The sequence below is a fragment of the Caloenas nicobarica genome, chromosome 28 (assembly GCF_036013445.1).
Source record: "Caloenas nicobarica isolate bCalNic1 chromosome 28, bCalNic1.hap1, whole genome shotgun sequence".
In the NCBI taxonomy this organism is placed as follows: Eukaryota; Metazoa; Chordata; class Aves; order Columbiformes; family Columbidae; genus Caloenas; species Caloenas nicobarica.
The window spans coordinates 249304-273131 of record NC_088272.1 but is presented as its reverse complement, the minus strand read 5'-3'; the positions used below and the strand labels follow the sequence as shown (position 1 = coordinate 273131).

The 23828-nt window shown below is 59.9% G+C and overlaps 2 protein-coding genes across 4 annotated transcripts in view; one reads left to right on the top strand and one right to left on the bottom strand.

Moving 5' to 3' along the window:
- ACIN1 (apoptotic chromatin condensation inducer 1) overlaps positions 1-14967 on the bottom strand; it is a 29994-nt gene extending 15027 nt beyond the window's left edge. For 2 of the 3 annotated variants that reach the window (XM_065653018.1, XM_065653019.1), the window contains exons 1-8: positions 14315-14964; positions 12309-12374; positions 12101-12194; positions 11938-11996; positions 9725-10135; positions 9205-9242; positions 4305-4389; positions 811-856 (exon numbers count right to left, since the gene is read on the bottom strand). In XM_065653018.1, coding sequence (XP_065509090.1) covers positions 811-856; positions 4305-4389; positions 9205-9242; positions 9725-10135; positions 11938-11996; positions 12101-12194; positions 12309-12374; positions 14315-14452 — 937 coding nt within the window. In that variant the 5' untranslated portion in view covers positions 14453-14964. Of the gene's footprint in view, positions 1-810; positions 857-4304; positions 4390-9204; positions 9243-9724; positions 10136-11937; positions 11997-12100; positions 12195-12308; positions 12375-14314 lie in introns of all 3 variants that reach the window. The other variant, XM_065653020.1, reaches the window with a different exon arrangement.
- Positions 14968-15698: 731 nt separating this feature from the next.
- On the top strand, positions 15699-22291 carry PABPN1 (poly(A) binding protein nuclear 1). The gene is made up of 7 exons (XM_065653033.1): positions 15699-16103; positions 18309-18423; positions 19838-19905; positions 20010-20116; positions 20218-20305; positions 21234-21379; positions 21930-22291. The coding sequence occupies exons 1-7, from the start codon at positions 15708-15710 to the stop codon at positions 21967-21969; spliced, it is 960 nt and encodes a 319-aa protein (XP_065509105.1). The 5' UTR covers positions 15699-15707; the 3' UTR covers positions 21970-22291.
- Positions 22292-23828: the final 1537 nt, after the last annotated feature.

Genomic DNA, 23828 nt, shown 5'->3' with positions numbered 1-23828 from the left:
CCACAGGCCTTAAGCCCCGCCCATTTTCCTAAGCCACGCCCCCTCAGTACATCCCTATGACCCCCTTAGCTCTTAAGCCACGCCCCTTCCAATAGAGATCAACGGTCCTTAAGCCCCGCCCCCTGCCCTAAGCTCCGCCTCCTCCATTCATCCCTATGGCCTCATTACCCCCCACCGACCAACCCCTAAGCCCCGCCCCTTCCTCTAAGCCCCACCCCTTTACTAGGCCACGCCCTCTCCCATACAGGACACATCTTTAAGCCCCGCCCCTCAGCCTTAAACTCCGCCCCCTCCATTCATCCCTATGGTCCCATAGACTCTCAAGCCCCGCCCCTTCCTTTAAGCCCTGCCCCTTCCTCAGGCCACGCCCCCTCCCGGTCCATAGGCCCCGCCCCCTGCCCTAAGCCCCGCCCCTCAGCCTTAAACTCCGCCCCCTCCATTCATCCCTATGGTCCCATAGACTCTCAAGCCCCGCCCCTTCCTTTAAGCCCCGCCCCCTCCCGGTCCATAGGCCCCGCCCCCTGCCCTAAGCCCCGCCCCCTCCATTCATCCCTATGGCCCCATTACCCCTGTAGACCAACTCCTAAGCCCCGCCCCTTTATTAAGCCCCGCCCCTTTCTCAAGCCACGCCCCCTCCCATACAGCCCAATGATCCTTAAGCCCCACCCCCTGCCCTAAGCTCCGCCCCCTCCATTCATCCCTATGGCCCCATTACCCCTGTAGACCAACCCCTAAGCCCCGCCCCTTTACTAAGCTCCGCCCCCTCCCGCCCAGGCCACGCCCCCCTCCCCGCCACCGCCACCCACTGACCAATCAGGGCGATCTTCCTCTTGACGGCCTTGGGCTGGGCGGGGCTCTGGGGAGAGATGGGAGGGGCCAAGGGGAGGGGGCGGGGCCAGGGGCTGACGTCAGCGCCGGGTGGGCGGGGCCTGCGGGAGGCTCCGCCCCCTTCCCCCCCCTTTTTCTCACCCCCCCCCTCCCCCCCACCTCTTTCCCCCCCACCCCCTTTTATTCCCCACCCCGGTCACCGTGGGGCTGCCCCATAAGTCGGGGGGTTCCGGAGCGTCCGCGGGGGGTGGGGGTCGCCCCATAAGTGACTTGGGGGTCTTGAGATCCAGGGGGTGCCCCATAAGTGGCAATTGGGGGTTCCAGGAGGTTCTGCTGGGGGGCGGGGGGGGGTTCGCCCCATAAGTTGTGGGGAGGGGGCGGCCCCAAAGGTCCCGTAAAGTAACTTGGGGGTCTCAGGAGTCCGTGGGGTGCCCCATAAGTTGGGGGGCCCGGAGGTCCAGGGGGTGGAGTTGCTGCCCCATAAGTGACACTGACGGTCCGTGGGGTGCCCCATAAGTGAGGTGGGGGGCTTGAGATCCGTGGGGTGCCCCATAAGTGACTCGAGGTCCATAGAGCGCCCCATAAGTGATTCGCGGGGCTTTAGGTCCGTGGGGTGCCCCATAAGTTACTTGGGGGGCTTGAGATCCATGGGGTGCCCCATAAGTGAGGTGGGGGGCTTGAGATCCGTGGGGTGCCCCATAAGTGAGGTGGGGGGCTTGAGATCCATGGGGTGCCCCATAAGTGAGTTGGGGGGCTTGAGATCCATGGGGTGCCCCATAAGTGAGGTGGGGGGCTTGAGGTCCATAGGGCGCCCCATAAGTGAGGCGGGGGTCTCAGGACTCTATGGGGTGCCCCATAACTTGGGGGTCTTGAAATCTGTGGGGTGCCCCATAAGTGACTTGGGGGTCTTGAGGTCCATGGGGTGCCCCATAAGTTGGGGGTCTTGAAATCCATGAGGTGCCCCATAAGTTGGGGGTCTTGAAATCTGTGGGGTGCCCCATAAGTGACTTGGGGGTCTTGAGGTCCATGAGGTGCCCCATAAGTTGGGGGTCTCGAAATCCATGGGGTGCCCCATAAGTGAGGTGGGGGTCTTTAGATCCATGGGGTGCCCCATAAGTTGGGGGTCTGGAAATCCGTGGGGTGCCCCATAAGTGATTCGGGTTTCTGGAGATCCATGGGGTGCCCCATAAGTCACTTGGGGGTCTCAGGAGTCCATGGGATGCCCCATAAGTTGGGGGTCCTGAAATCCATGGGGCGCCCCATAAGTGAACTCGAAGGCCCCGGAAGTCCAGCAGGTGACGTTGCTGCCCCATAAGTGACTTGAGGGTCTCAGGAGTCCGTGGGCTGCCCCATAAGTGACAAGGAAGGTTCATGAGCTGCCCCACAAGTGAACTTGGGGGTCCCAAAGGTCCACGTCGTGCAGTTGCTGCCCCATAAGTGAATCTGGGGGTCCGGCAAATCCGTGGGGCGCCCCATAAATTGGGGGGCACAGAAACGCGGCGCCTGCCCCACAAGTTGGAGGAGCCTGAGGTGCAGTCGCTGCCCCATAAGTGGGAGTGTGGGTCCGTGGGGCGCCCCACAAGTGAACTTGGGGGTCCCTGAGGTCCATGGGGTGGCTTTCGCTGCCCCATAAGTGAAGTTGGGGGTCCTGGAGCTGCCCCCCAAGTGATGCTGCACATTCTCCAAATGCATGGGGTGCCCCATAAGTGCAAGCAAAAGTCCACGAGCTGCCCCATAAGTGAAGTCGTGGGTCCGTCGGCTGCCCCACAAGTGAGTTGTGAGTCCATGGGGGGGGTTTTGCTGCCCCATAACTGAGGTTGTGGGTCCCCGAGATCTGTGGGGTGCCCCACAGGAGATGGGGTGGAGTCCACGAGCTGCCCCACAAGTGAACTTGGGGGTCCGGCAGACCCGTGGGGCTGCCCCACAGGAGGCGCTGCAGAGTCTTGCCGTCCGTGGGGCGCCCCACAAGTGGCTTGTGGGTCACGGGGCTGCCCCACAGGACAACTTGGGGGTCCGGCAGATCCGTGGGGTGCCCCACACGAGCTCTTGAGCTGCCCCCCAAGTGCTGCTTGAGCCCCACGGGGTGAAGCAGCTGCCCCATAAGCGAGCGCGTGGGTCCGTGGGGCGCCCCCCAAGTGAAGTTGGGGGTCACCAGGAGATGCTGGAGGCTCTTGAGATCCGTGGGGCGCCCCATAAGTGAAGGTTGGGGGTCACGCAGCTCCACTTGTGGGTCTGGGACGTTGCTGGGGTGTCGCCGGGCGGCTCCGTGTGCCCCATAAGTGACGTCGGGGGTCCCTGGAGGCACTTGTGGGTCACGCACTTGTGGGTCGCGCGCGTTCAGGCGCCTCTTGAGCAGCTCCGGTGGGTCCCAGCCGTGGGGCAGCCCCATAAGTGGCGACTTGGGGGTCCCAGACGGTCTCGGGATGTTCGGTGACCCCCAACTTGGGGGTCCCAGAAGGTCCGTGGGGCGGCGGGTGCCCCACAACTTGTGGGTCCCGCGAGTTCTCCGGACGTTCGCTGCCCCCCAAGCGGGGGTGGCGAAGCTTCTCTTAGATGTGGGGCAGCCCCATAAGTACCAACTCGGGGGTCCCGAACGGTCCATTGCGCGGTGGGTGCCCCATAACTTGGGGGTCCCGGAGTTTCTCCAGCCGTTTGGCGCCCCCTAAGTGACAACTTGGGGGTCCCGGAAGGTCCATGGGGGGGGGACGGTGGGTGCCCCATAACTTGGGGGTCCCCGCGGGTTCTCCAGGTGTGGGGCAGCCCCCCAAGTGAGACGTTGGGGGTCCGGGAGCTCCGTGGGGCGGCGCTGGGTGCCCAAAAGAGACACGTTTGGGGTGGGGGGGGAGGGGGGGGCGCTGTGGGGCGCCCCCCAACTTGGGGGGTGGGGGGGGTCCGGGAGGGACCCACGGCGCCGTGGGGTGCCCCACAAGTAGCTGCGGGGCGGCCCCATAAGTTGGGGGGCAAGGCGGGGGGGGGGGCCCGAAGGGGGCTGAGACTGACGTGGGGCACCCCATAAGTTGGCCCCATAAGTGTGGGGCGCCTCCTAAGTGAGCCCCGTAGATCCAGGGCGCCCCATTAGCGAACCCCAAAAGTGTGGGGTGCCCCATAAGTGAGCCCCATAACTCAGCCCCATAGATCGCAGGCAACCCCTGAACGAGCCCCATAAGCGTGGGGCGCCCCATAAGTGACGCGGTACGCTGGGGGGGCGCCCCATAACTCAAGCCCGTAGACCCGAGCGGACCCCACAAATGAGCCCCACAGGTGTGGGGCAGCCCCATACCGAGCCCCCGGCGCTATGGGGCACCCCCCAAGTGGGTCTACGTGGCTCGCGGCGCTATGGGGCGCCCCATAAGTGAGCCCTGACTCCGCCGTGGGGCAGGGCCCCCCCGCCGCCTCCCCCCGCCCCACACTTGGGGGGCGCGTCCTTCACACACCCCCCCCCCCCCCCGCCCTGCCCCACACTTGGGGGGCGTTACCTGTGGGTCTGGGGGTCGCTCGGGGGGGGACGAGCCCCCCGGCCCGGGGGGGGGTCCCGGCTCCGCGGGCGCTGACGGCTCCTCGCTGTGGGGCAGAGCAATCAGTGGGGCTGGACCCACGGCGGCTGGACGGGGACCGTCCCCCAGCCCCATAGATGCCGCCCCCCCAGCCCCATAGATCCTGGTCTGGGGCGGGGGGGGTCGTTGCCCCGTAGATTCCGCCTCCGCTCCCCCATGGCTGCCCCACACTTGGGGGGGCTCAGCCCCATAGATCGCTCCCCATAGCAACCCCCGCACACCTCCCAGCCCCATAACCCCCCCCCACACCTCCCCATACAAGCCCCTCAGCCCCATACAAAACCACCCCCCAGCCCCACAGCTCCTCCCCAGCCCCATAGATCCCCCCGTATCCCCCCCAGCCCCCTAAAAACTCCTCCCAGCCCCATAGAAACGCCCCCACGTTCCCCCCTAGAAGCCTCCAGTGCCCCATAGATCCTGCCCCACAACCTCAGCCCCACATCCCCCCAGAGCACACCCTATACATTCCCCCAGCCCCATAGAAAGCACCCTCAACCCCACAGAAAAACACCCCCCACCCCCACATCCCCCCATAGAAACTCCCCCAGCCCCATAGAAACCATCCCCAGCCCCATAGAAACCGCCCCCAGCCCCACATCCCCCCCAGCCCCATAGAAACCGCCCCCAGCCCCATAGAAACTGCCCCCAGCCCCATAGAAACCGCCCCTAGCCCCATAGAAATTGCCCTCAGCCCATTGCCCCAGCCCCATCGAAACCGCCCCAGCCCCATAGAAACCGCCCCCAGCCCCACATCCTCCCAGCCCCATAGAAACCGCCCCCAGCCCCATAGAAACCGCCCCCAACCCATCGCCCCCAGCCCCATAGAAACCACCCCCAGCCCCATAGAAACTCTCCCATCCCCATAGAAACTGCCCCCAGCCCCACATCCCCCCCAGCCCCATAGAAACCGCCCCCAGCCCATCGCCCCCAGCCCCATAGAGACCGCCCCCGGCCCCACATCCCCCCCAGCCCCATAGAAACCGCCCCCAGCCCCATAGAAACCACCCCCAGCCCCATAGAAACCACCCCCAGCCCCATAGGAACTCCCCCAGCCCCATAGGAACCACCCCCAGCCCCACATCCCCCCCAGCCCCATAGAAACCGCCCCCAGCCCCATAGAAACTGCCCCCAGCCCCACATCCCCCCCAGCCCCATAGGAACCGCCCCCAGCCCCATAGGAACTCCCCCAGCCCCATAGGAACCATCACCAGCCCCATACAAACCGCCCCCAGCCCCACATCCCCCCCAGCCCCATAGAAACCGCCCCCAGCCCCATAGAAACTCTTCCATCCCCATAGAAACCACCCCCAGCCCCACATCCCCCCCAGCCCCATAGAAACCGCCCCCAGCCCATCGCCCCCAGCCCCATAGAAACCGCCCCCAGCCCCATAGAAACCGCCCCCAGCCCCATAGAAACTGCCCCCGGCCCCACATCCCCCCCAGCCCCATAGAAACTGCCCCTGGCCCCACATCCCCCCCAGCCCCACAGAGACCGCCCCCGGCCCCACAGGACCCCTCCCCGGCCCCGCCGCCCCGCCGCCCGCCCCACACTTGTGGGTCTCACCCCCCCGGCATCTCCGCTCTATTGTGCGGCCCGGCGGGCGGGCGGGGCGGCCATCTTGGCCGCTACCCACACTGCACCGCGCGGCGGGGGGGGTGGGGGGCGTGGCCTGGGCAAGGGGCGGGGACCCGAGGGGGCGTGGCCCGGGGGAAGGGGCGGGGCCCGGAGGGGGCGTGGCCGGGAGGGGGGAGACCCCCCAGACCCCCATGTGGAAACCATGGAGCCCGATGGAGAAGCCACAGAGCCCGACGTAAAGCGCCACGGACCCCCATATAGAGCCCCTATAAAGCCCCCATCCCCTATAGACACCCATACACCCCCCTATAGAGCGCCATGGACCCCCCCATCCCCTATAGACACCCATAGACCCCCCTATAGACCCCCGTATAGAGCCCTATGGACCTCCCCATCCCCTATAGACACCCATAGACCCCCCTATAGACCCCCCTATAGAGCCCTATGGACCTCCCCATCCCCTATAGACACCCATAGACCCCCCCCATAGACCCCCGTATAGAGCCCTATGGACCCCCCCATCCCCTATAGACCCCTCTGTAGAACCATATACACCCCATTGCCTATAGACTCCACTATAGAGCCATATACGCCCCCCCATCCTCTATAGACCCCCCTATAGAGCCATATACACCTCCCCATCCCCTACACACCCCCTTATACACCTCCCCATCCCCTACAAACCCCCCTATAGACCCCCCCATCCCCTATAGACCCCCCCTATAGAGCGCTACAGACACCCCCATCCCCTAGAGACCCCCACATCCCCCATAAACCCCCCCTATAGAGCCCTATACGCCCCCCATCCCCTATAGACCCCCCCAACCGCTATAGACTCCCCCATAGAGCGCTATAGACCCCCATCCCCTATAAACTCCCCTATAGACCCCCCCATCCCCTATAGACCCCCCTGTAGACCCCCCCATCCCCTATACACCCCTCTATAGAGCACTATAGAACCCCCTATAGGGCACTATGCACCCCCCCATCTCCTATAGACCCCCCCCATAGACTGCTATAGCCCCCCCATCCCCTATAGACCCCCCTGTAGACCCCCCCATCCCCTATAGAGCCCCCCATCCCCTATACACCCTATAGAGCCATATAAACCCCCCTATAGATGCCCCCATCCCCTATACACCCCCCTATAGACCCCCCCATCCTCTATAGACTCCTCTATAGAGCCCCATAGACCCCCCCATCCTCTATAGACCACCCATATAGTCCCATAGATCCCCCTATAGATCCCTACAGACCCCGCTATGGAATCCTCCCAGTCCCCAGGTGCCCTACAGACCCCCACAGACCCCCCTATAGACACCCCCCACCACCTATAGAGCCCTATACACCCCCCCCATCCCTTACAGATCCCCATAGACGCCCCTATAGAACCCCCATCCCCTGTAGACCACCCTATGGAACCCAACAGATCTCTCCATTCCCTATAGATGCCTTTGTAGAAATCCATAGACCCCTCTATAGAACGCTGTAGAGCCCTCCATCTCCTATAGACCCCCCCTAAATATCTATAGATGCTCCTATAGCACCCTATAGACCCCCCATCCCCTATACCCCCCCCATAGAAACCTATAGGTGCTTCTACAGAATCCTATAAACCCCCCGCATGCCCTATACATCTCTCCATAGACTGCACTCTAGAACCTTATAAACCTCCCCAAACCCTATACACCATCCTATAGAACGCTATAACCCCCCCACACCCATAGACTCTGCCATTTGCTATACACCCCGTCCCATACAGACTCCTTCATCGCCTATACGCTGCCATACAGAACCCCATACGCTCTTCCATCCCCTATAGAACCCCTAGACCCCCCTATAGAACCACATAGAGCTCTCCATCCCCTATAGATCCCTCTACAGCCCCCACAGACGCCCCTATAGAACCCTACAGGCTCCCTCTGCCCTATAGATCGCCCTACACAATCTCGTCACCCACCCCGTCCCCTATAGAGCTCCTTATAGACTTACCTATACGCCCACCCCCTATGGGCCCTGCAGAGGCCCCACAGGGGCCCCCAAAGCTCCCCCAGCTCCTATAGAAACCCCATCCCCTATAGAGCCCCCACACCCCCTATAGAGCCCCCTACAGCCCCATAGGACCCTCTAGGGCCCCCATTGCCTACCTGCCCCTATAGCCCCCCATGGGCACTATAGACCCGCCTATAGACTGCCCTATCTTCTATAGACACCCCTATAGATTCCCACACCCTTATACACCCCGCTATAGATCCCCCCATAGAGCCTCAATAGCTCCTATACGCCCCCATAAGGCCTATACATCCCCATAGCTCCTATAGACCCCTATAATCCCCCCCGTAACGCCTACAGAGCTGCATAATGCCTATACACAGCGCTACGGATTGCCATAAATCCTATAGCTCCTATAGACCCCCATAGCCCCTATAGCCCCCCCATAACCCCTAGAGACCCCACGTATAGACCCCCATAACCCCTATAGCCCCCCCATAGACCTCCATATCCCCTATAGCTCCCCCTACGTACTCCCATATGAACTCCTATAGCCTTTATAGATTCGTTTATAGAACCCCATAACATTTACAAAGTGCTCTATAAATTTCTATGACTCTTACGTGCTGCTCTATACACTCCTGTAACCCTTATACACTCTTCTATAGGCCTGCATAATCGCTATAGACCTCCCTATAAACCCCCGTAACCCCTATATACTCCCCTATAGATCCCCATAACCCTTACAGACTCCTCTATAGACCCCCATAACCCTTACAGCCTCCCCTATAGACCCCCGTAACCCCTATAGACTTTTCCACAGAACCCATAACCCCTATAGACTCCCCTATAAACCCCAATAATCCGTGCAGCCTCCTCTATAGACTCCCGTAACGCCCTTCCTATAGACGCCCATAAACCCTATAGACGCCCACAACACTTCTAAAAGCTCTTAGAAACTCTACAGCCCCTATAGATCTCAACAGCCACCATAAACCCCCATAGACCCCCATAACTCCTATAGCCCCCCTATAGCCCCTATAGCCCATACAGCCCCCCTATAGCCCCTATAGCGCCCACAGCCCCCCTATAGCCCATACGGCCTCCCTATAGCCCCTATAGCCCCCCTATAGCCCATACAGCCCCCCTATAGCCCCTATAGCCCCCCTATAGCCCATACAGCCCTCCTATAGCCCTCATAGCCCCCCTATAGCCCATACAGCCCCCCTATAGCCCCTATAGGCCGGTTCTCACCTGCTGTGCTGGGGGCTGCTGGGACCCTCAGGGGCCTCCTGGGGACATGGGGGGGGACAGCTCCAGTATAAACCAGTACGGACCAGTATAAACCAGTACGGACCAGTACAGACCAGTACAAACCAGTACGGGGCAGTACACACCAGTACACACCAGTACAGACTCGCACACACCAGTATGCACCAGTACACACCAGTACAGACTCGCACACACCAGTACGCACCAGTACAGACTCGCACACACCAGTACACACCAGTACAGACCAGCACAGACCCGCACCCACCAGTACAAACTGGGACACACCAGCCACTCCCCCAGCACAAACTGAGCCCCCCTATGGCCCCGCCCCCCCATTGGCCACCCCCTCCCAGGCCCCACCCCCGTTCTCCCATTGGCCACCCTGCCCCCAACTCCACCCCCTCCCAGGCCCCGCCCCCACTCTCCCATTGGCCACCCCTTCTCCCCGACTCCGCCCCCGCTCTCCCATTGGCCGCCCCTCCCCGGACTCCGCCCCCCTCACCTTCCCGCTGGTGGGCGTGGCCGGCGGCGAGGGCGACGCCCCCCGCGAGGAGGCGGGGCTTGTGGAGCGGGGGGCGGAGCCCGGCGAAGGGGGCGGGGTCTGGCGCGTGAGCAGCGGGGGCGGGGCCTCCTCGGGCGGGGGGCGGGGCGGGGGGGAGGGGCTTGTGCCCAGGGGCGGGGGCGACGGGGAGGGGGGCGTGGCCTGCGAGGGGGGGCGTGGCCGCGGCGGCTCGGGCTCCGCCCCCTCCTCAGGCTCCGCCCCCCGCGGCGGTTGCTCTTCCTCCTCCTCTTCCTCTTCTTCCTCGTCTTCGTCCTCTTCTTCCTCTTCCTCCTCCTCCGGGGCGGGGCTGGGGGCGTGGCCACGCCCCTTCCGGCCGGGCGGAGGCTCCGCCCCCTCGGCCGGGTCCGGCTGCTAGGGGCGCAGGGGGGGATGGCCCCAAAATTGAGCGGAATCGCCCCAAAATTGGAGAGAAACGGCCCCAAAATGCACCGAAATTGACCCGAATTGCCCCCAAATTGAGCAGAATCGCCCCAAAATTGGCCCAGAAAGGACCGAATCGCCCCAAAACCGACCAAAATTGCCCCAAATCGCCCCAAAATAGACCCAAAATAGAACGAATCGCCTCAAACTGGACCGAAATCACCCCAAAATTGACCCAAATCATCCCCAAAATGACACAAAACGCCCGAAATTGCCCGAAAAACGACCCGAATCGCACCAAAATTGACCCAGTCATCCCAACTCACCTCAAAATTGCCCCAAAATTGACCAAAATTGCCCCAAAACTGACCCAAAATCACCCCCCAAACACACCATAAAATTGCCCCAAATCTCCTCAAAATTGCCCTAAATCACCGCCAAAATTGATGCAAAATCACCCCAAAAATTGCCCCGAAACCGCCCCCAAAATTGACCCAAATCTCCCCCAAATTGCCCCAATTCACCCCCAAAATTGCCACAAAATCGCCCCCAAAATTGCCCAAAATGGACCCAAAATCGCACCCAAAATTGCCCCCGAATTGCCATAAAATTGCCCCAAATCTCCTCAAAACCGCCCCAAATCTCCTCAAAATTGACACTAAATGCACCCAAATTGCCCCAAAATAGCCCCCCAAAAATCACCCAAAAATTGCCCCAAATCTCCCCAAAAATTACCTAAAACCACCCAAAATTGCCCCCAAATTAATGCAAAATTGCCCCAAAAATCACCATAAAATTTCTTCCAATCTCCTTCAAAATTGCCCCGAATCACCTCAAAAATTGCCCCCAAATCGTCCCCAAACTGCCCCCAAAAATCACCAAAAATTGCTCGAAATCTCCACAAAAATTGCCCAAAACCACCTGAAATCGCCCCCAAAGTTGACGCAAAATTGCCCCAAAATGAACCCAAAATTAGCCCCAAATCACCCCCAAAAATCACCATAAAATTGCCCCAAAATCGCCCCAAATCACCTGAAATTAGCTCAAAATTGCCCCAAAAATCACCCCAAAATTGCCCCCAAAATCACCACAAAATTGCCCCAAATCTCCTCAAAAATCGCCCAAAACCACCCCAAATTGCCCCAAAAACTGACGCAAAACTGCCCAAAAAATTGACGCGAAATCGCCCCCAAAATTGGCCCAAATTTAACCAAAAGTCATCCCTAAAATTGCCCCCAAAATCACCTGAAATTGCCCCAAAAATCACCACAAAATTGCCCCAAAATCACCACAAAATTGCCCCCAAAATCACAAAATTGCCCCAAAATTACCTCAAAATTGCCCCAAATCACCTCAAAATTGCCCCAAATCACCCCAAAATCGCCCCAAGTCTCCCCCAAAATCGCCCCAAGTCTCCCCCAAAATCGCCCAAAACCACCCAAAATCACCCTAAAACACCCCAAATTGCCCCAAAAACTGACGCAAAACTGCCCAAAAAAATTAACGCGAAATCGCCCCCAAAATTGACCCAAATTGCCCCAAATTTAACCAAAAGTCACCCCTAAAATTACCCCCAAAATCACCATAAAACTGCCCCAAATCTCCTCAAAATCGCCTCAAATTTAACCCAAACCACCCCAAATTTGCCCCAAATCGCCCCCAAATTTGCCCCAAATTTGCCCCGAGTCGCCCTAAAATTACCCAAAGTTGCCGCAAATTGCCTTAAAATTCACGAAAATCACCCTAAAATGCCCCAAATCGCGTATTTTGGGTGAAAACCCCCAATTTTTTACCTGCTGCCGGCTCCGTCTGTCCTTCCCCCCGTCCTCGGCCGCGTCGCCGCTTTTCGAGGCTTTTTTGGGCGAAAAAACGCTCAGAACGCGTCCGGCTTCGCCCGGCCGCCCCCAAATGGTCGGTTTTCGCCCCAAAATCGCCCTTTTTCGCCCCAAAATTCACCTTCGGCCTCGCGCTCCAGCCGCTGCTGCAGCAGCTCCTGCTGCTTCTCCAGATATTGCTTGATGAAGCTGTTCTGGCTCATTTCTTCCCCCATCTTGGGGTAAAAAACAGCGATTTTGGGGTTTTGGGGGGGGCGGGGGAGGGGCCGGGGGGGGGATTTTGGGGGAAATTCGGGGGTTTTTGGGGCGAATTTGGCGGGTTTTGGGACCTGCGAGTTGGGCTGGAAGGTGCCGTGGGGGGTCGAGTGTTTCTGCAGGTTTTCCAGCATCAGCGCCTGGTTTTGGGGCAAAAAAAGGGCAATTTTAGCGTTCCAACACACGCAGGAGTTGCTAAAGAGCCATAAAACCACCCAAATCGCCTCGAAACGCCGAAATCGCCCCAAAATCCTGTCAAAAAAGCACCGAAATCGCCCCAAAATCCGGTCAAAACGCACCAAAATCAGCCCCCAAATCACCCCTGAACGCGCCAAAATCGTCGGGTTTTGCCCCAAAATAGGCAAATTTTATCTCAAATCTCCTCGTAAAGTCTCCAAAAATACAAGTTTTCCCCTAAATTTGCTGGTTTTACCTCAAATTCCTGCTCAAAATCAGCAATTTTCACTCCAAATTCCCTTCTTAAATCCCCCAAATTCCCAAATTTTACCTCAAATCTTCTCTTAAACTCGCCAAAAATATCATTTTTACCCTAAAATCCCCGTTTTTACCTCAAATTTCTGCTCAAACTCGCCAAAAATCACCATTTTTCACCCCAAATCCCCCCAAAATTTCAAATTTTACCTCAAAGCTCCTCATAAACGCACCAAAACCACCATTTTTCCCTAAAATTCCTGTTTTTGATTCAAATCCCTGCTCAAAATCTCCATTTTCACCCCAAAATCCCTCATTAAATCCCCAAAACAAGCGAATTTTACCTCAAATCTCCTCATAAAGTCGCCAAAAATGGCATTTTTGCCCTAAGTTTGCTGCTTTCACCTCAAATTCCCGCTCGAACCTCCAGAATTCACCATTTTTCGCCCCCAAATCCTTTCACTAAATCCCAAAATTTGTACATTTTACATCAAACTTCTTTCTGAACTTGCCAAAAATACAATTTTTAGCCTAAAATTCCCATTTTTACCTCAAATTCTTGCTCAAAGTCACTGTTTTTCACCCCAAATCTCATTAAATCCCCAAGATTTGCAAATTTTACCTCAAATCTCCTCATAAAGTCGCCAAAAATATCATTTTTCCCCTAAAATTCTTACTTTCACCTCAAATTCCCACTCGAAATCACCATTTCCACCCCAAATCTCACTAAATCCCCAAAACCTGCGAATTTTACCTCAAGCCTGTTTCTAAACCCACCAAAACTACCATTTTTACTCTAAAATTCCTGCTTTTATCTCAAATTCCTCCCCAAACTTACCAAAAATCAGCATTTTTCACCCCAAATCTCACTAAATCCCCCAAACTCACAAGTTTTACCTCAAACCTCCTCATAAAGCCACTAAAAATGCCATTTCCCCCCTAAAATCGATATTTCCCCCCAAACTCCCGCTCAAACTCCCCCAAAATCACCATTTTTCACCCCAAATCCCCAAAACTTCCAAGTTTTACCTCAAACCTCCTCATAAAGCCCCCCAAACTACCACTTTTGCCATAAAACTGCTGGTTCTACCTCAAAACTCCTGCTCGAACTCACCGAAAACCACCACTTTTCACCCCAAACCTCACAAAACCCTCAACCCTCCATATAAACCCACTAAAACCACCCCTTTTACCCTAAACCCGCTACTTTCCCCTCAAACCTCCTCATAAACTCACCAAAACCCCCGTTTTTACCCCAAACTTCCCACTTTTCCCCTCAAACCTGCCAAAAAAAAAACCAAACCCACCCCCTTTCCCCCCTCTATCCCCCCAAACCGCCTCTTCCCCCGCAAAAAAAACCCGCAAAAACCCGACTTTTCCCCCCAAAACCCCACTCCCCTCCCCCCCACACTCCCCTCTACCCCCCCCCATGCCCATTTTTCCCCAAACCGCAACTTTTTACCTCAAAAAACCACCTTTTTTTACCCCCCCCCCCCCCCTTTTCGGGCGCACGACCGTTCTGCGCAGGCGCGTTGGCGGGAAAACGCCGCCGCACGATCGCGCATGCGCAGACTCAACCGCCCCCACCCCCCCCCCCCCCCCGCTAAAAACCCCATTTCCGACCCATTTTTCCCCCGGTTTTCTCTACCCCGCGGAGCCGCTTGATGAGGGCGCTCTTCTGCCCGCTCTTCGCCAGCCCCCGCTGCTCCAGGGCCGCCTTCAGGTCGGCGACGCGGAGCAGATGGAGCGGCCGCCCGTCCAGAGTCACCTCCTCCCCGTCCGCCATCTTGCGTGGCGCCGCTCAGCCGCTTCGGCAACTTCCGCCGACGCTTCGGCTCTTTCCGGACCGGCTTCGGCTCTTTTCGCCTCCTTCCGCCGCCGCTTCGCCTGTTTCCGTCACTCTTCGGCTCCTTTCGCCTCCTTCCGCCGCCGCTTCGCCTCTTTCCGTCGCTCTTCGGCTCTTTCCGGCCGAGCTTCGGCTCTTTTCGCCTCCTTCCGGGAACGCTTCGCCTCTTTCCGTCGCTCTTCGGCTCTTTCCGGCAACGCTTCGGCTCTTTCCGTCACTCTTCGCCTCTTCCCGGCCGAGCTTCGTTCGCTCCCGCCCGTTCGGCTCTTTCCGTCCACTCTTCGCCTCTTTCCGTCACTTTTCGGCTCTTTCCGCCGCCTCTTCGGCTCTTCCCGCCCCGGCCGCGTTCGGCTCTTTCCGGAACCCCGTTTTCCCCTCACATCCCCTCTCAACCGCCTTTTTTGCCCCTGTTTTCCTCAAACGAACGCCTTTAAAGCCCTGAGGTTGACACGATTAATGAGTTCATGAGGTGAAGTGAGAGAAAACAGAGCTAAAAGTGGATTTTTAAAAGCGACAACGTGGCCGAAGCGGCCGCAGGCGCCTTTAAGCGCCAGCCCCGCCCCTCGCCGCCCCTGCGCGCTCCCATTGGCCAAAAGCTACGCCCATCACCTCTCCCGCGACCGGCGATTGGCTCCCGCCGGGAGAGGGCGGGCGGGAGAGATTCAGCGCGACGCCGCGTTCCCATTGGTTGAAAGTTATGTCCATCAGCGCCTCCGCGCCGCCATTGGCTTCCGCCGGGAGAGGGCGGGCGTAGCGAGTCAGCGCGGCGCCGCGTTCCCATTGGTTAAAACGCACGTCCATCACCGCCTCCGCGCCGCGGTTGGCTCCCGCCGGGAGAGGGCGGGCGGGAGAGCGATTCAGCGCGATGCCGCGTTCCCATTGGTTGAAAGTTCTGTCCATCAGCGTGTTCGCGCCGCGACTGGCTCCCGCCTAAAGAAGGCGGGCGGGGGTCGCTACGACGCAACGCCGCGTTCCCATTGGTTGAGAGTTATGTCCATCAGCGCCTCCGCGCCGCCATTGGCTCCCTCCGGGAGAGGGCGGGCGTAGAGCTTCAGCGCGGCGCCGCGTTGCCATTGGTTCAAAGTTCTGTCCATCGCCTCTCCGCGCCCCGCGATTGGCTCGCTCCCTCGCCCCTACCCCTCCATTGGCCGGCGCCCCGCTCGCCCCGCCCTTCTTCCTCAGGAGCCGTCCCAGCATGGCGGCGCTGCGGGGCGGCGGGTCGGGCCGCGCCGGGGCCGAGGCGGCCGGAGGCGGCGGCGGCTCCTCGGGCGACCCGGGAGCCCCTTACGGGAACGGGCTGGGGCCGGGGGAGGGAGCGGAGGAGGCGGCGGGGCGGGCGGGAGCGGCGGGAGGCCGGGCGGGGGTGATGCTGATGGCGGCGGCCCCGGGGAGCGGAGGCCCCGGCGGGGTTGGGGGGGGAAACGCCGCTGCCGTCGCTTCTTCGGCCGCCGCCGCCGCTTCCAACCCCGCGGGAGGGGTGGGCCCGGTCCCCCCGCAGCCGCCGGGGCCGCCGCATGAAGGGGCCGAGGAGCTGGAGGAGGAGGCGGCGCTCGGGGAAGGGGACGCGGGGGATTCGGCCATTGAGGACCCGGTGAGAGAGAGAGAGGGGGACTGGGAGGCAACGAAGTGTAACTGGGAGGGACTGGGAGGCACCAGAGTGGCACTGGGAGGGACTGGGAGGCACCAAAGTGGGACTGGGAGGGACTGGGAGGCAAAGAAGTGTAACTGGGAGGGATTGGGAGGCACCCAGGTGGGACTGGGAGGGACTGGGGAGCAACTGGGAGGCACCAAAGTGGGACTGGGAGGGACTAGGACCAACTGGGATGGACTGGGAGACACTCAAGTGTAACTGGGAGTGATTGGGACCAACTGGGAGGGACTGGGAGGCACCGAAGTGTAAGTGGGAGGGACCAGGAGGCACCCAAGTGTAGCTGGGAGGGACTGAGAGGCAACTGGGATGGACTGGGAGACACCAAAGTGGGACTGGGAGGGACTGGGATGGACTGGAAGGCAACTGGGAGTGACTGGAATGGACTGGGAGGGACTGGGAGGCAACTGGGATGGACTGGGAGTCACTGGGGGGTAACTGGGAGTCACTGGGGGTAACTGAGATGGACTGGGAGGCACCAAAGTGGGACTGGGAGGGACTGGGATGGACTGGAAGGCAACTGGGAGTGATTGGAATGGACTGGAAGGGACTGGGAGGCAACTGGGATGGACTGGGAGGCACCCAAGTGTAACTGGGAGGGACTGGGAGGCACCAAAGTGTAACTGGGGGGTAACTGGGATGGACTGGGAAGCACCAAAGTGTAACTGGGAGGGACTGGGAGTCACTGGGGGTAACTGGGATGGACTGGGAGGCACCAAAGTGTAACTGGGAGGGACTGGGGAGCAACTGGGGGGGACTGGGAGACACCAAAGTGTAATGAGGAGGGACTAGGAGGCACCCAAGTGTAACTGTGAGGGACTGGGAGGCACCGAAGTGTAACTGGGAGGCAACTGGGGTGGACTGGGAGGCACCAAAGTGGGACTGGGAGACAACTGGGAGGGACTGGGAGGCAACGAAGTGTAACTGGGAGGGATGGGTGGAGGTCAATGGGGTCAATGGGGATGAATGGAGGTCAATGGGATGAATGGGGATGAATGAGATGAATGGGGGTTAATGGGATGAATGGGGGTCAATGGGAGCAATGGGGGTCAATGGAGATGAATGGGGGTCAATGAGGATGGATGGGGATCAATGGAGATGAATGGGGGTCGATGGAGATCAATGGGGATCAATGGGAGTCAATGGGGGTCAATGGAGATGAATGGGGGTCAATGGGACTCAATGGGAGTCAGTGGGGGTCAATGGAAATGAATGGGGGTCAGTGGGAGTCAATGGGGGTCAATGGAGGTGAATGGGGGTCAATGGGGATCAATGGGGTCAATGGAGATGAATGAGGCTCAATGGGACTCAATGGGGCTCAATGGGATGAATGGAGATGAATGAACGTGAATGGGACTCAATGGAAATGAATGGGAGTCAGTGGGGGTCAATGGGGGTCAATGGAGATGAATGGGGATCAATGGGAGTCAATGGAGGTCAATGGGGATGAATGGGGGTCAATGGAGGTCAATGGGGATCAATGGGGGTCAATGGAAATGAATGGGGATCAATGGGGGTCAATGGGGATGAATGGGGATCAAAGGGGATCAATGGGAGTCAGTGGAGATGAATAGGAATCAATGGGAATCAACTGGGTCGATGGAGATGAATGAGACTCAATGGAACACGATGGGGCTCAATGGGATGAATGGAGATGAATGAACGTGAATGGGACTCAATGGAAATGAATGGGAGCCAGTGGGGGTCAACGGAAATGAATGGGGGTCAGTGGGAGTCAATGGGGGTCAATGGAGATGAATGGGGGTCAATGGGCATCAATGGGAGTCAATGGAGGTCAATGGGGATGAATGGGGGTCAATGGAGGTCAATGGGGATCAATGGGAGTCAATGGAAATGAATGGGGATCAATGGGGGTCAATGGGGATCAATGGGAGCCAATGGAAATGAATGGGGATCAATGGGGGTCAATGGAAATGAATGGGGATCAATGGGGGTCAATGGGGCTCAATGGGATGAATGGAGATGAATGGGGATCAATGGGGGTCAATGGGGATCAATGGGACTCAGTGGAAATGAACGGGAGTCAATGTGGGGAATGGCGATCAATGGGGATGGATGGAGATCAATGGAAGTCAACGCCCCCCCGTGCCCCCCCTGACCCCCCTGACCTTTGCCCTTTGCCCCCAGGAGCTGGAGGCCATCAAGGCGCGGGTGCGGGAGATGGAGGAGGAGGCCGAGAAGCTCAAGGAGCTGCAGAACGAGGTGGAGAAGCAGATGAACATGAGCCCGCCCCCCGGCAACGGTGAGCCCGCCCCCCTGCGTCAAAAACCCCGCCCCTTCCATACAGACCCTGCCCCTTTAAGAGAAGCTCCGCCCCCTTTAACCCAGGCCCCACCGCTTTAACCCAGACCCCGCCCCCTTAACCCAGACCCCGCCCCCCCGGAAACAAACCCCGCCCCCTTTAACCCAGGCCCTGCCCCCCAAACCCCGCCCCCTTTAACCCAGGCCCCGCCCCCCCGAAACAAACCCCGCCCCCTTTAACCCAGGCCCTGCCCCCCCAAACCCCGCCCCCTTTAACCCAGGCCCCGCCCCCCCGAAACAAACCCCGCCCCCTTTAACACTGGCCCCGCCTCCTTTAACCCAGGCCCCGCCCCCTGGAAACAAACCCCGCCCCCTTTAACACAGGCCCCTCCCCCTTAATTACTGCCCCATTCCTTTAATTAATTGCTGCCCCGCCCCTTTAATTAATCACTGCCGCGCCCCTTTATTTAATTTGTGCCACGCCCCTTTAATTAATCACTGCCCCACCCTTTTAATTGCTGCCCCTACTCCTTTAACTAATTGGAGTCCCGTCCCTTTAATTAATTGTGCCTCGTGTCCCCTTAATTGTGGCAATCGTTCCTTTACTTAATTGCAGCCCCCGCCCCCTTAATTAACTGCAGACCCTGCCCCCTTAATTAATTGCAGCCCCCGCCCCCCCTTATTTGCAGACCCTGCCCCCTTTAATTAACTGTAGACCGCCCTCTCTTTAATTAATTGCAGCCACTACTCCTTTAATTAATTGCAGCCCCGCCCGCCTTGATTAGTGGCAGCCCCGCCCCCTTCATTCATTGTAGTCCCTACCACTTTAATTAATTGTGGCCCAGCCCCCTTTAATTAATTGCAGCGCCTGCCCCGTTAATTAATTGCAGTTACTGCCCCTTTAATTAATAGCAGGCCCTTTAATTACTTGTAGGCTCCACTCCCTTAATTAGCTCCGCGTGCTTAATTAATAGCAACCGCCACCACCTTTAATTAAATGCAGTCCCCCCATCCTTTAATCAATTGCAGCCATTACCCCGTTAATCAATTGTGGTTCTTACACTTTTAATTAGTTGTAGTTCTTACTCCGTTAATTAATTGAAGCCGTTATACCTTTAAATAATTTGAGGCAGCATCCCTTTAATTAGTTGTGGTGTTTGTGGTTTTAATTGATTGTGGCCCCGCCCCTTTAATTGATTGTGGCCCTGCCCCTTTAATTAATTGTGGCCCCCGCCCCTTTAATTAATTGTGGGCGGTGCCCCCTTCACCCAAGCCCCGCCCCTTCACCCAAGCCCCGCCCCCTTCACCCAAGCCCCGCCCCCTTCACCCAAGCCCCGCCTCCCCCCCGCCTTTAACCAATCCCGCGGCGGGGGCGTGGCCTCAAGCCCCGCCCCCCTGACAAGCCCCGCCCCCAGCCGGCCCCGTCATCATGTCCCTGGAGGAGAAGATGGAAGCGGACGCCCGCTCCATATACGTCGGCAACGTGCGTGTTTTCGGGGCGAAAAACCCCGGTTTCGGCTCCGGGTGGGGGACGCAGGGCGGGGGGCGGGTTCCGCCGCCTCGTTGGCTAATTGCGGCGTTAATTAGGTGGATTACGGGGCCACGGCGGAGGAGCTGGAGGCGCATTTCCACGGCTGCGGCTCCGTCAACCGCGTCACCATCCTGTGCGACAAGTACAGCGGCCACCCCAAGGGGTCAGTGACATCGTCGGTGACGTCGTCATGACGTCATCTGCTCGTTACGGACCCCCACCCCGGTGCGCTAACGAGGTTGCGGGGTTAATTAATTGGCGCAGGTTCGCGTACATCGAGTTTTCGGATAAGGAGTCGGTGCGGACGTCGATGGCGTTGGATGAGTCGCTGTTCCGGGGGCGGCAGATCAAGGTGGGACTGGGGGCACTGGGAGGGACTGGGAGGCACTAGGATGAACTGGGGGGTCACTGGGAGAGACTGGGAGACACTGGGGGGTCACTGGGATGAACTGGGAGGGACTGAAAGGTCACTCGGATAAACTGGGAGACACTGGGGGGTCACTGGGATGAATTGGGATGAACTGGGGGGTCACTGGGAGAGACTAGGAGACAGTGAGGGGTCACTGGGATGAACTGGGAGACACTGGAGGGTCACTGGGATAAACTGGGAGGCACTGGAAGGTCTCTGGGATGAACTGGGAGGACACTGGGACGTATGGGGAAGACACTGGGAGGCACTGGGCTGAAGTGGGAGGCACTGGGCTGAACTGGGAGGTGTCTGGGTTGAACTGGGAGAACGCTGGGCTGAACTGGGAGGGATTGGGAGGGCACTGGGATGAACTGTGGGGACAGTGGGATGAACTGGGAGGCACTGGGAGGTGTCTGGGTTGAACTGGGCCGAACTGGGAGGGCGCTGGGCTGAACTGGGAGGGCGCTGGGCTGAACTGGGAGGTGTTTGGTATGAACTGGGAGGACACTGGGTTGTACTGGGGTAAACTGGGAGGGCACTGGGGTACACTGGGTTGAACTGGAGTAAACTGGGAGGGCGCTGGGCTGAACTGGGAGGGCGCTGGGCTGAACTGGGAGGTGTTTGGGATGAACTGGGAGGACACTCGGTTGAACCGGGGTAAACTGGGAGGGCACTGGGATGAACTGGGAGGCGTTTGGGCTGAACTGGGAGGACACTGGGTTGAACTGGGGTAAACTGGGAGGCACTGGGATGTACTGGGCTGAACTGCTGGGGCACTCAGGGACCCAGTACAGGTCCGTATGGGGTCTGTATGGCCCCAGACTGGTCCGTACTGGTTCATACTGGTTGATACTGGTTTGTACTGGCGCAGGTGATCCCGAAGCGCACGAACCGCCCCGGCATCAGCAGCACGGACCGGGGGTTCCCCCGGGGCCGGTTCCGCGGGAGGGGCGGGGCCCACGCCGGCCGCGCCCGTTTCTTCACTGGCTACAGCCGGCCCAGGGGGCGGGGCTACAGGTGGGCGGGGCTCCGCCCACTGCGCTGCTATTGGCTGCGGGGCGGCTGGGGGGCGGGGACACGGGGGCTCCGCCCGGTGCCCATTGAGAAAACTGGGGCTGGGGGGCGGGGTTAAGGTGGGGCTCCGCCCACTGCCCATTGAGACAAGTGGGGCTCCACCCACTGCGCTGTGATTGGCTGCAGGGAGCCTGGGGGCGGGGTTAGGGTGGGGCTCCACCCGTTGACCCATTGGGACAAATGGGGCTCCGCCCACTGCACTGTGATTGGCAGCAGGGAGCCTGGGGGGTGGGGTTAAGCAGAGGTTCCGCCCCCTGCTTGCCTATTGGCTACAGCTGTGGGGGGCGTGGCCACAAGGGGGGCGTGGCCATAACGGGACAGGGGCCCCACTCCCGTTCTCATTCATTTTGGGGCAATTTCAATGGTTTTAAAGCCAATTTAAGGGTGTGGGGGGGGGTATGAGGTGGGTGCGGCCACTTAGCCCCGCCCCCCATTAACCCCACCCCCGTCTTAACTCCACCCCCCCATTAACCCCGCCCCTTTTCCCTTTTAGGGGCCGCGCCCGCGCCACCTCCTGGTACAACCCCTATTGACACCGCCGCCCCTTTTTCACCGCCCCCCCCCCCCCCCTTCCCCGCCCCCAAAATCGCCACGTTAATTGACCAATCGCCTAATTAACCCCACGCCGACCCCCTCGGAGGGGCGGGGCTTCGCCCCCCCGGTGGCCACGCCCCCTCCCGCCCCGGCCACGCCCCCTTTCCCCCCCCTTTAACTCTCCTCCCCCCCCCCCCTTTCCCTTTGAGTCTCTTTATCGTTGCAGGTGGCGCCAGGAGCCGGGACCGGAGCCGGGGGGGCGGGGCTTGGGGAGGGGGCGTGGCCTGCGGACAAAGGGGCGGGGCCCCGGGGGAGGGGGCGGGGCCTGAATGGGGGGGAGGGGCCAAAAAAAAAAAAAAGGGCCCCGCCCACAGACGGCGGGGTGGGGGGGAGGGGGAAGAGGAGGGGGAGGGGAATAAAGAGAGTGGAGGGGGACGCCGGAGCGTGGGGGGTTTTTTGCCCAAAACCCGCGGGTTCGCGCCCAAATCCGGGCCCCTTATTCCGCCGCCGAGCTCGTGTGCTTTCCCCCCGAATTTTCCCCGGTTTTTTAATTGTTTTTTTTTCATTTCCCCCACCCCCCCCCCGACATCGTGTAGTTCCCCCCGCCTCGCATTCCTCCAGTTTTTTATTTTATATCATTTTTCCTCGGTTTTCCGCCCCGTAATTTCCGTGGCGTTGGGGAGGGTTCGGGCGGGTTCGGCTCTTTTCGGGAAACTTCGGCTCTTTTCGGGCTCCACTCGGGTCACTCCGGAGCTTTTCGGCTCCTCTGGGCGGGGTTCGGGTCCCTTCGGGTCTTTCCGGCGGAGTTCGGGTCCCTTCGGGTCTTTCCGGCGGGGTTCGGGTCCCTTCGGGTCTTTCCGGCGGAGTTCGGGTCCCTTCGGGTCTTTCCGGCGGAGTTCGGGTCCCTTCGGGTCTTTCCGGCGGGGTTCGGGTCCCTTCGGGTCTTTCCGGCAGGGTTCGGGTCCCTTCGGGTCTTTCCGGCGGGGTTCGGGTCCTTCCGGGGGGGGTTCGGGTCCCTTCGGGTCTTTCCGGGGGGGTTCGGGTCCCTTCGGGTCTTTCCGGCGGGGTTCGGGTCCTTCCGGGGGGGTTCGGGTCCCTTCGGGTCTTTCCGGGGGGGTTCGGGTCCCTTCGGGTCTTTCCGGCGGGGTTCGGGTCCCTTCGGGTCTTTCCGGCGGGGTTCGGGTCCCTTCGGGTCTTTCCGGGGGGTTCGGGTCCCTTCGGGTCTTTCCGGCGGGGTTCGTGTCCCTTCGGCTCTTTCCGGGGGGGTTCGGGTCCCTTCGGGTCTTTCCGGGGGGGGTTCGGGTCCTTCCGGCGGGGTTCGGGTCCCTTCGGGTCTTTCCGGCGGGGTTCGGGTCCCTTCGGGTCTTTCCGGGGGGGGTTCGGGTGCCTTCGGGAGCGCTCGGGACTCGTGTCTCCTCTCGGTTTCTTACGGGGGGGCGTTCGTGCGCCTTCGGGCCGTGTTCGGCTGCCCTCGGCTTCCGTTCGGCTCCACTCGGCTCCCGTTCGGCTCCACTCGGCTCCACTCGGCTTCCGCTCGGCTCCGCTCGGCTCCCCTCGGCTCCCCTCGGCTCCACTCGGCTCCCGTTCGGCTCCACTCGGCTTCCGTTCGGCTCCACTCGGCTCCACTCGGCTCCGCTCGGCTCCACTCGGCTCCACTCGGCTCCCGTTCGGCTCCCCTCGGCTCCGCTCGGCTCCACTCGGCTCCACTCGGCTCCACTCGGCTCCCGTTCGGCTCCACTCGGCTCCACTCGGCTCCACTCGGCTCCCGCTCGGCTCCACTCGGCTCCCGTTCGGCTCCACTCGGCTCCACTCGGCTCCCACTCGGCCCCACTCGGCTCCCGCTCGGCTCCCCTCGGCC

Excerpts from the sequence above, each read along its gene's own strand:
- PABPN1 (XM_065653033.1), top strand. The coding sequence starts at position 15,708 with ATGGCGGCGCTGCGGGGCGGCGGGTCGGGCCGCGCCGGGGCCGAGGCG. Across the intron at positions 20,117-20,217 it reads TACAGCGGCCACCCCAAGGG|GTTCGCGTACATCGAGTTTT; the intron begins GTCAGTGACATC and ends TAATTGGCGCAG. Across the intron at positions 21,380-21,929 it reads CCCAGGGGGCGGGGCTACAG|GGGCCGCGCCCGCGCCACCT; the intron begins GTGGGCGGGGCT and ends TTTCCCTTTTAG.